General features: G+C 38.1%; 1 protein-coding gene across 1 annotated transcript; it reads right to left on the bottom strand.

Moving 5' to 3' along the window:
* Nucleotides 1-801: 801 nt before the first annotated feature.
* On the bottom strand, nt 802-1,062 carry LOC110594673 (keratin-associated protein 8-1). Its single transcript, XM_021707652.1, has one exon. It carries the CDS (start codon nt 999-1,001, stop codon nt 810-812), a length of 192 nt encoding a protein of 63 aa, XP_021563327.1. The 5' UTR covers nt 1,002-1,062; the 3' UTR covers nt 802-809.
* Nucleotides 1,063-12,367: the final 11,305 nt, after the last annotated feature.

Below are 12,367 nucleotides of genomic sequence, written 5' to 3' on the forward strand. Positions count from 1 at the left end.
TTTCAGATTCTGCTGAACCTGAGACCCCACCCAGGCTGAGGACACTAGGAAGCTGGCTCCACTTATCCAGCTATGCCCTCTCCCAAAAATCTACTTTGCAACAGCCCCCTGATATCATCAATCAATCAGCAGCCCCCATTCCCTGGCCCTCTATGTTCTCTTTAAAAATCTGATCCTCTGAATTTTCAGGGAGTTGGATTTGAGTAATATCTTCCATTTTCCTTGCTTAGCTGCTTTGTGACATTAAATTCTTTCCCCATCGTAATTACTTTCTCAGTTCTGTTTTTTCTGGACAACACGCTTAAGAACCCAGTCAAGCTGTACACAAGCTCAGATAGGCAACTTTTTCTTCATCACCAATAACCCACCCTCTCACCTGATTATCACACAGGATCAAGAATTCTTTGCTTTCTGCTGCTCCTAATGTCCATGTCAGAAAAATAAATCTGCTTTCCTACCACTCAAGGTAACAGAAAATATGCACACACCAAGAAATATGCTAGTTCAGACAAGTTTATTGAGAGTTTGACAGACACATCCACAACTTCATCATGACAAGAATCATGAATGTCATGAAAAATTCAAAAGTAGTGCATGTCAAGGGAGGTGTCAAGTTTCCGAAAATGTCCTAACAAACACCGTCCAGGGGAGACAGCTTGAGTCAGCAACTGGTTTTCATTTTCTTTCCCAGGAGGGGGTCTGGAAAGCAGGCTCTCTGAGGTTGATGAGCAAATGAGGACTAAAGGAGTAGATCTGGAAGGAACCTGGAGAGATGCTGAGCAGCCTTCAAGGGAGGGGGATTCAGCAAATCAGTAAAGAGCAAATGGCCAGTATCTCCTGTAGCCATAAGCCCCACAGCCATTGTAGCCATATCCCAAGCCATAGCCCACTGGGGAGTAGGTGCTGCCAAAGCCACAGCCAACGCTGTATCCCAAGGGGTAGCCATAGCTGCCCCAGTAGCATCCTGGGAAGACAGTGCCGGAGAAGTTGTTGCAGTACATGATGTAGGAGTGGAGGGCTTAGGAGCAGGGGAGTGTGTTTCCTCGGTGTGATGGATTTCCAGGCTCAGAACCTTCTTTATATATCATGGCTATGGGGTGTGGCGAAAAACCACAGGGCCCTCATTTTCATTCTTGACACCAATTTACATTATAAAAAGCTCATTAACTTGTTTTGCTCTTGCTTAAGAAGTCTTTACATTTGCTTAAGAACGCTCTCATGTGGTATAATACAGGGAGAAGTTTCTGTCAAACAAATCGTGTACCAAATTATTGCAGTGACTTCAAAGCACTTAGCCTTATAAATTCTACATAACTCTCTGTAAGCAGACTGTATCATATCAGAAATATTCTGATATTGTTAGCTGTTACACAGTCCTTTTGCCTTCAGATTCGTATGCCATCTCACAGTTAGAATCCAAAAAAATATGTGTTATATACATTAACAAAATGATAGTGGGTCCATCTCAAAATGGAGGTATTTCTTAGTTTTCACTTACTTAGAAGATTCTCTTTTTTGGCTTATGCAAGACAAGTGCCATAAGGCTCATCAGAGAGACTTTTTTTCTACCTACAGCTATATTATTTAGGAAACCGGTTATAAATTTAATCTTAATTATAGTCCCCACCTAAACCAGACCTAACATCATTTCTAGACCACTGCTTGAATTAGTAATACTATATTTTTCGTGGAATGTGTGGATTAATCCTAGTTCTGAATTATCAAACACTTGTGATTGGTTGGCCTGATACACTTTTTAAATTAAATGTTGATAATAATAACAATGCAAAAACTGGAGAAATGAATAGGAAATTTTATTCTAAAATATTTTATACATTAGATTTAATAAAACCAGATTCTTTGACAAATTCGATTCTCTTAAGAAGCACCAGGTGACAATATTAAATCAGAGCTATTTCACTTTTAGAATGATTATGCAACTCATGATAGGGAAGGAAGTCATTTCTCTCCAAATAAAAATTTTGTTATCAAATATAAATTAAAGAAGGATGAGATTGATCAAAACTATCTTGGGTAATACAAGACCTGATAAATTATTTCCAAATGCTTGCATTGAGATTCCTTACCATCACACTTACAGAGAACTTACAGAACATACAGCAAAAAATGACACATGGCACAGAAATAAAAGATGCAGAGATAAAAGGAATCAGTCTAGAAGGCCACAAAACAGATATGTATTAAACACTAGCTTCCTAAATTTTACTTTAGATTCCAAAAATAACTTTGCTCCCTGCTATTAGCATATGGTCATAGGTTGAATCCAAGAGCAAGATGAGACACTTGGAAAAATATAAAATGATGCCAGAGTTCTAACCACTAATAGGTTAATCATGGCAGAGGTATCTTGAAAACACCTACATTGCTAGCCCATCACCCTGCTTCATGAATAAAGCTACATGGCTTCCTATGGTGATTCAGCCTTTAAAATTCAAACAATACATGTGACTTATAGCTAAATAAAGTCAGGAAATTAAAATTGATTCATTTTCAAAAATATAAAGATATTCAACAGCAGATCCTTCCCTAGAAATCATAGAATAATTTACACTCTATTTCTACCATCTTCATGTTGCTGTACTCCATGATGAAAAAGCTGGTAATGCTAAGAAAAAGGAAAGAAATAACCTTATATAATGGAAAAGAAAACATTTTTTAAATTCGTAGTACCCAAGTTTAACTGATGCACTGTTTAAATGAGTTCTTCTCCCACTCGCCTACCCAATCTGACAAGACGCTAGCTTTGTCTCTCATGGCACAACACCTGGCTCTGTACCTGAGTTGTAATGGTGAATAAAAAGCATCCTTATGATGGTGATAAAAATATGTTATCTCTTTAAAAATTTAAGCCCTATTTACAGAGAAAATTCATAACTTTTTCTGGAAATTCTACAGAAATTCTAACAAAAGAAAATTTTAGGGAAACAAATTATTTATCAACAAGTCACTTAAAAATTAATAACTACTTTAATCCTACATTGAGGCTATGAAAACTTTATTCTGGTAATAGACTTATCAAAGAAAGATTCAGGTTTCTGTCGAGCCCTAAAGAATATGCAATGTTGAGAGCTTTCTTTGTGAAAAGTAATACAACAAAATAAATATAAAGTTCAAAAGAAAATATTTGTTAAGATGCTAAAAGAAATAAAAAATTTAAACACGAACAAATATTATAAAGTTCAATGGAGAAATATTATTTATATTTACTTAACTGTCTAACAAACCTCTATATTTTTCTTTCCCATAGGCTAGCTTCTGCCTTCATCATTTCAGACAGTTTTCTCCTCCCTACCTCCTGTGCTGAATGCCATGAGACAAATTCACACTAAGATATGGCCTCGGGTCCTACACATTCACGTGACACACGCTGGGTGAATTAGCAGAGTAGTTGGTAGAAGAATTCCTGGAAGCCATTTGCACACAAGAATGGCTAGAAGTAGCTTAAGTAGATAAAGAAGTAGCTGCAAAACACATACATCTATCCTTCCGTACTCAAATGTATCTCTGACATAACTTCTCCTTAGCCAGATGCTAAAAATGTCTATGGTCTCTCCAATGCCACCCAACACGAGGGAAAGTGTAATTGAAGCACAGCCAGGGTGAAAAGCAGCACCAGTCTAAACCAACTGCAGCTAAAATATCTTCTATAAATATCCTCCCGAAAGAGGCTCACGTGATATGGAGGTTTTAAAAAGATTAAAATGCATTCTCATATGTGCAAGGGCAGAATATTAAGCTAATCATTGCTAAATATTTATTGATTTAGATAAAGTTCATGATCCTCTTCTCTTTTGATAGCAATCCTAAAATGTTGTTTAATATGTAATCTGATTTCTCCTTTCTTATTTCTTCTATGTCAAATAAGTTCTGACATAAATAAAGATGGGGGAAAAAAATCTTGCTCTTTGATTTTCTACAAAGGAGCAAGGAACGTATTCTGTACAAATTTCAGAAATAAATTCCAGTATGCCCAGTATTGTCTTATCAGCTTCAACTATAATGTTTCTCATCTCGAGATATTATAATTTATTAGAAATGAGAGGGAATATATTGGAATGTTTTAAATGAGTTTTATAATATATATTAGTGGTTACTCTACAATACAAAATTATCTTCCATTCATCTTTTTAAATATCTATTCTTAAAGACATTTATTGATCATTTGTTATGTTTGAGGTATTTTGTTAGGTGCTGGGGATCCAAAAATGAATGCAAATGGTAATTAAATGAGAAATAATATGTAAATGAAATATATGTTATATGTTATACCTAGAAATCCTACTATCCCTTGTAAACTTCAAGGATAAAGCAGAGCATGGACAATTCTACCTGAAATAAGGGTTAGTGGCCAGGAAGCTTCCATCATGAAAAAGATAAATACCTAAGCTGGATCATGAAAGTGGGTATTTTACTGGTGGACATTGGTAGGGGAATAGTTGGATTTAAGGGACTTGGTTTTAAATAATAGAGTGACTTCCAGGAGCTAGTCTGGTGGGGCCATGTCCTTGGATATGAGAATAATTAATGGAAGATGGCACTGGAAAGTCAGTTACAGACATGTGAGACCATATGTGCAGTGAAGGCAAAGAGAGCCATGTCATACACTAAGCTAGTGGGTGACATAACTAACTTTACACTTTAGAAAGATCACTACTCTGACAGTGTGGAAGATGAATTTGAATAGGGAAACCCTAGAGGTAGAACGACCAGGTTTAATACCCTATTTTGGATGTTTTTGGCTGCAAGTAACAAAAATCCAGCTGAAAGTTGTTTAAACAGAAAGAGTTTATTTTTCACAAAAAATAGGAAATGAGAACAAACAATTCCAGGGTTGCTCCAGGGCTTGAAAATATCAAGGGTTCTGGACTGGTTGCACTGTGATTCTCTCAGTTGTCTCATGGTGTCAGGTTACTATAGCAGGTGCATGCTTCACATTCTTACATGTGGACATACAAATCCAGGGAGGGAAAAAGAGGGCTTCTTCTCATACAATTCCTCTTCATTTTCTATTAGAAAGTAATATGTTTCACATTTGCCTTTCCACAGATTTCCTTCAGGCCCTGTTGTCCAGAACTGAGTCATATCTCATGGTTGAGCTACAGAAGCAGGAAGAAACATGTGCCTCTGGCATTTTCTGCGTGAATAGTTTGAAGCAGGCTCTGGAAGCATAAGAGGGAGAGAGAAATGGTCATTATATTGATAATCCATAGTGCTGCCACAAAAGCCATGACATTAACTAAAACAAGAGATGACAGAGGTTGCAATAAGAATTGGAGGCAGACTTAGCAAGTGTGGGTTAACAATTATCTGTCAGTGGGCAACCCCCTCAGGTCCCCTCCTACTGTGGGAGCTTTTCTGTCCTCTTAATAAATCTTGCTTTTAAAAAAAAATTATCTGTCAGTATCATCACCTAATGATGGTACAAAGAATTCTGGCACAGGGCATCCACAAAGGATACTGTGAGAAAGAAGAACAAAGGCCAGAACTTTTCAGTCTTTGCCCATGATCACACACATCTTCATGCAATAGTGGATTAATCTGATAAAACTCACAGAGAGGAGGTAGCCATCCCAGGAACTTTGGTACCCAATATCCTATCAAATCCTGCACAAATCAGCAACACCTCTGGCACACATGTAATTCAGTGCTGAAGTCCTCCAATTAAGAAATTCTGCAAAGCAATTGAGATAATTAGAGACAATAAAATAGCCGCTGGAGGACAATATCTAATAATTGCTACAGGAAGCACATAAAGAACATCTTCATGCGTCCAGATCGTAAAGTTATTTACCCCAAGAAGGATGCTCGCTTAGACTCTGAATCCAAAATCCTAAAAATTGTCTTTCAGTTACTATTACCTGATAATCAGATACTGTGACCCTCAAAGTGTGATTTTCTTTCAGTTAATTTACTAACTTGAATATCAAATTTAATTATTGTTGTCTGGACTCTCATTCAGATACTGCATCTGGGTTTTGGTATGAAACTAAGTTACACCCACCCCCTGGGATGATATCATCTGAGTAAGCAGAAGTGATATATAATGTTGCCCTGGGCATCCCAGCATTTGCAAATCCAATCTGTCACAACACGCTACATTTTCACCTTCTAAAAGTTTCTTGAATCCATTAGTTTCTATCCATCTTAATTGTACTACCTTTATTACATTGGACCCATCTGGATAATCCAGGATAGTCTCTCCACATCAAGATCTTTAACCTAATCAGACTTGCCTAGTCCTTTTTACCGTGTAAGGAAATACACTCACAGGTTCCAGGGATTTTGACATAAACAAATTTGTGGGCCCATTATTCCATCTACCACATTACCCAATTCATGCTGTCAATTTATGTACACACACTTCTACAGCCGTCTCATAACTAGCCAAGTGACATTTTCCCTTTTTTTTCCAATCAGCTTTCCACAGTGTGTACAAATGAAGGTCTTGTTACATTGAATATGCATACACACAAGCACACACACATACAAGTTGAAAATATTTCAACAGAAGTGTAAACTAAAAATAAAATCCTAAGCTCCCCATCCACTGAACAGATCGCATCTTGGCCAAGGGGAAACCCCCCCACACACACCAAAAAGCTTAAAAACTGACTTTGTCAGGCCATGAGAAGATAAGAGGTCATACATACCTTGTTATACTCAACTCCCTTTTGCAGTTAAGACACAAATCACCAGGATTAATGTTAAACCAGAGATCATAATGGAACAGAACAGACTCTTTGTAGCAATAAGATACCAAATTATAAACAGGATCTATAAGACCTAAGATTATAAACAGGACCTAAGGCCATGCCAAGCAAGGGTTAGGCCATGTACTCCTACACTTAAACTATGTTCTACTTGCTATAAGGAGTTTATTTTTCTCTAGCAGCTAAATAAACATGAGTTTCAATACAAGCAATATTAAAGCAATTTACAGCTCATCCACCACCAGATGCTAACTAATCCCCCTATTCCACAAGCCATAACTACAGCTTTGATTGGACAAGAGACTGATTTCAATAACTTTTCCCTGATAAGAAGACAAATGCCAACCATGGACTGATTCTGTATGGTTTACAGAGGCTTTAAATTTGAGTGCCTTTGTGTCCTGAAAAGACCTTTTGACATATAGGGCCTAATTGTAATATATTTAAATGTTAAATCTCCACCCCAAAGTGAACAGGAGTTGTATGTAACATACATGCTTATTTAGCACACATGCATTAGGAATACCTTCATGAATATTCATAGATCCTCTTGTAGCCTGTTGAATGTGTATACTTGGCCAACCTGGTCAGCTTAAATTCTTGTCTTACCCTTCCCTCCATTGAAGTGTTTACCTTTCCAGCTTCAGTAAGAGGCTACACTTCCAAGCCTGTCAGAACAGTCACCTTGCTAGCTGTACCCCTTTATAAGAAATAAAGTCTTGCCAGGCTCGGTGGCTCAGCCTGTAATCCCGAGCCTTTGGGAGGCTGAGGTGAGTGGATTGCTTGAGACCACGGGTTCGAGACCCGCCTGGGCAACTTGACGAGACCTCATCTCTACAGTAAATCAAAAATTAGCTGGGCGTGGTAGCACACACCTGTAATTCCAGCTACTCGGAAGGCTGAGGTGGAAGGATCACTGGAGCCCAGTGGGTCAAGGCTGCGGTGGCCAGGAGCGGCCACTGCACTCCAGTCTGGGTGATGGAGTGAAAGTCCAACTCAAAAAAAAAAAAGAAAGAAAGAAAGTCTCTTTTCTAAATGTATAAATCTTGTAATTTTTAAGTTAACAGAAGTAGCATCAGCAAGATGGCAGAGTAAGAAATCCCAGGTTTCATCCTGCCACAAAAATTAGTAATTAGCTATCCACAAATGGAAATCATGTTGGGAGAGCTCAAGAGTCCATTTAAGAAGCTTCAGTAAAAGAGTGCACCAAAAAAAAAAAAAAGCTGAGAATAACTGACCATAAACTTCAGGAAGAACAATTTATTGTACCTACTTCATCCCATCTCCCAGGCTGGCATAGTTCAGTGTAGAGAGAGAATTCCCCAACCTGTGAGTTCCCCAGTCAGGCAAAGGGAGAGCAAGGTAAACAACCAGCTCCCCCTGGCCTTTACAGTCATGCCCAAAGGACCTGCTTCAGTTTCAACCCATCAAATCACTAGGGAGACTGGCATAACTGAGACACCTGGAGACAGCTGGGAACAGAGGAGGGACAGGGGTTACCATTATCAGTCATGCAGCAAAATCCTCTGTGGCCCCCAGTGGCCTCCTTTGCAGAAAAACCTTTCTGCAGAAAGCTTTCACTGCTGAGGACCTCAACAACCCTCCTAGCCACTGTGTAACCTCCACAGCTTTTGCCCCTGAAGACACCACAGTGTTTGCCATTGTGGACCTCAGCGGACTGCTTCACAGAGGACCCCAGCAGCTTTCATCTCTGAAAAAACCAACAGACAGCACAACTGCTATACATAACCTGCAGCTTTTGCCTCAAAGAGCCCCACAGTTTTTCATCTTCACAGACTCCAGTTGCCTGAGACACTGCCTCTCTCCTGCAACCCTCCCTGGAGCAATCTTAGTGGGTGCCACTGTAAGAATTCCAATCCTGGGTCCAAGTGCACCACCATGTACACACCTGCCAGCAGCCCAACTGTGCATACTACTGGCCTCAGATGCCATAACTGTGCATGTGCCCATGGCTGATTCTGCATCCATGAGCATGCAAAAAACTGATCCCCAACCCCTGCTGCCAGATCCCACTGCTATGTAAGTCCCTACAGCCGGCCCCTACAGCCATACACTTGCACACCATGAGTTCTAACCTCCACAACCGTGTAAGTTCACACAGTCAGCCCAACCTCTGTCTCAGCTCCAACCTCCATGTATTTGCCCAAGCTTACTCTGTAGCTAGGCAAGCGCTCATCAGCAGCACCAATCTTTACCTCTGTAGCCATGTGTGCATACACTAAAAGCATCCACCATTGCACATGTGCCCACAGCCAGACCCAGCAACTGCCTCTGGCCCCTGCCTTAGCTACCTTGTATGTGCCCACAGCAGGCTCCTGCCACCAGGCATGCACCTAGAGCCAGCCCTCTTAGCCAAGTACATGCATACCACTGGTCCCAAATCTACCATTGCTGACCCTTATCTCTTATGACTGGAGCTGGAGGCACCACTGAGGATTCCAACAGCTTTTCCAGCCATCACAGATGCCCCCACGCCACTGTCAAGGACCACACAGTTGCTGATTAACAGACCCTAGGTACCTGAGCTGATGAGTCACTTTACTCCTGTCTAGATTCAGAGCCACCACACACCTCCGAACTTGGTATCCAGTACCACAATGCACTTTGGTGTGCTCCATTTTCTCACCCCCAGATGTAGTTCTGCCCTTACCAAAGCCAGTCTATAAATTTTGGAATAGGTGACTACTTCTTCTAATGTGCAGACACCTATGCAAATTTACAAATATCATGAGGATTCAATAAAACATGACACCACCAAAGGAACAGAATAAAAATGCAGTAACTGACCTCAAAGAAATGAAGATCTACAAATTGCCTGACAAGTAATTTAAAATAATTGTTCTAGAAAAATTTTAACAAGTCACAAGACAACATAGATAAAGAAGTTAATACAATCAAGAAAATGATACATGGACAAAATTAGAAGTTTAACAAAGAGAAAGAAAATGCAAATAACAATAATAATTGGAGCCAAAAAGAGCAATGGCTGAATTAGAAACTGCAATGGAAAGCTTCAAAAGCAGACTCAGTTAACCAGAAGAAAGATTTACAACAGGGCATTTGAAATTATCCAGTCAGAGGAGAAAAAAGAATGAAAAGGAATGGGAAAAAACCTGCAGGTATAATGGGACCCCATCAAGAAAGCTAGCTTTTTCATTACAGAAAATCCAGAAGGAGAAAGAGAAGAGAAAGGGACAGAAAACTTTCTTAAAACAAGAATGGTTGAAAATGTTTCAAATCTGAGGAGAGATGTGGAAACTCAAAGGTCTACAATCAGGTTCAAACCAAAGAAGACTTCATGAGACATATTGTCAAACTGTCAACAAGCAAATAGAGAATTTCAAAAGCAAGAGAAGAGACATATCACAAAGAAAGTTCTATAAAGGTTTAAACAGATTTCTCAGAAGAAACCTATCAGTCCAAAGAGAGAGTGCAATGATACAGTCAAAGCACCAAAAGGAAAAAGAAAACTGCCAACCAAGAACACTTTATCTGGTGAAGTAGCCATCCAGAAGAAAGGGAGAGATAAAAACACTTTTCCAGACAAATAGTGGGGAGGGGGGGTGTTCATCACTAATTGATCTGTCAGACATGAAAGGGTAAAGGGAGTTCTTGAAGAAGAAAAGAAGGGATGCTAGTAATATGAACATACATGAAAGTATAAAACTCACTGGTAAAGGAAAGTATATAGTCATATTGAGAATACTCTGATACTGTAATGGAGATATATAAATCACTTATGATTCTAGTATAAAAGTTAAAAGACAAGAGTACCAAAAAAGAACCTTAGCAACCATAATTTGTCAATGGATACATAATATAAAAAGATGTAAATATTGACATCAAAAACTTAAAATGCCAGGAGGGAACAAACATGCAGAGTTTTTGTATGCAATCAAATTTAAGTTGCTATCATCTTAAAATAGACTTTTATGTAACCCTCATGTAATCACAAAGCAAAAAACACAGTAGTTATATGAAAGACAAAAAGAAAGGAATCAAAGCATACCACCACAGAAAATCATCAAACAAAAAAAGAAGACAACAAGAAAGGAAAACAATGAACAAAGGACCTATAAAACAACCCCAAAACAATTAGTAGCAATAGTAAGTCCTTACCTAGCAATAATTACTTTAAATGTGAAGGCCTTGAAAACCTCAATAAAAAGACATAGAACAGCTGAATGGACAAGAAAACAAGACCCAACTATTTCCTGTCTACCAGACACTCACTTCACTTTTTTGTTTTGTTTTGTTTTGTTTTGTTTTTTCTGAGTTGGAGTCTCACTCTGTCCCCCAGACTGGAGTGTAGTGGCCGCTCCCGGCCACCACAGCCTCAACCTACTGGGCTCCAGCGATCCTTCCGCCTCAGCCTTCCAAGTAGTTGGAACTACAGGCACGCGCTACCACGCCCGGCTAATTTTTTGATTTATTGTAGAGATGAGGTCTCACCAAGTTGCCCAGGCAGGTCTCGAACCCGCGGGCTCATGCTCACTTCACTTTTAAGGACACTTACAGATTGAAAGTAGAGATGACAAAAGATATTCCATGTAAATGGAAACCAAAAGAGAGCAGACATAGTTATACTTACATCAGACAAAATAGACTTTAAATCAAAAACTGTAATTGGAGACAAAGAAGTTAATTATATAATAATAAATGGATAAATTTCTCAATGGATATAATAAATGTAAATACATAAGCACCTAACATCAGAGCTCCTAAATATGTGAAGTGAACATGAACAGATCTGACAGCAATATAATCTTAACAAGGAAACTTCAAAACCCCATTCTCAACAATGACTAGTATATCCAGATGGAAAACCAATAAAGAAACACTGAACTTTTAGACCAAATGGACCTACAAACATATACAGAGATTTCATCCAACAGTAATAGAATATATATTCTTCTCAAGCACACACAGAACATTCTCCAGGATAGATCGCATGTTAGGCCATAAAATAAGTTTTAACAAATTTAACAAGATTGAAATCATATTAGGCATCTTTTCCAACTAAAATGGTGTGAAACTAGATATCAACAGCAGGAGAAAAATTGAAAAATTCACAAATATATGGAACTTAACATTCTTCTTAACAGCCAACAGATAAAAGGAAGAATAAAAAAATCTTGACACAAATGAAACTGAAAACAAAAAAATACCAAAACTTTTTAAATGCAGCAAAAGAAGTTCTAAGAGAAAATTAAGTTTATAGTAATTAATAAAAAGAAATATCTCAAATAGCCAATCTAACTTTATACTTCAAGGAACTAGAAGAAGAATAAACTAAGTCCAAAGTTAGTAGAGGAAAAGAAATAAAGATTAAAGCATAAAAAATAAAATAGATTCTAAAAAAATAGAAAAGATAAACAAGAGATTTTTTTAAAGATAAATAAAATGAACAAATCTTTAGCTAGACTAAGTAAAAAAGAAGACTCAAATAAAATCATAAATTAAATAGAAGATAGTATAACTGAGACCACAGAAATATAAAGAATCATAAGAGACTACTATGAACAATTACATATACACCAAAAAAATGGATAACATAGAAGAAATGGGTAAACTCCTAGAAACGTACAACCTACCAAGAATAAATTATGAAGAAA

Source organism: Carlito syrichta, unplaced genomic scaffold (assembly GCF_000164805.1).
Source record: "Carlito syrichta isolate Samal-C Ts95f unplaced genomic scaffold, Tarsius_syrichta-2.0.1 Scaffold49261, whole genome shotgun sequence".
In the NCBI taxonomy this organism is placed as follows: domain Eukaryota; kingdom Metazoa; phylum Chordata; class Mammalia; order Primates; family Tarsiidae; genus Carlito; species Carlito syrichta.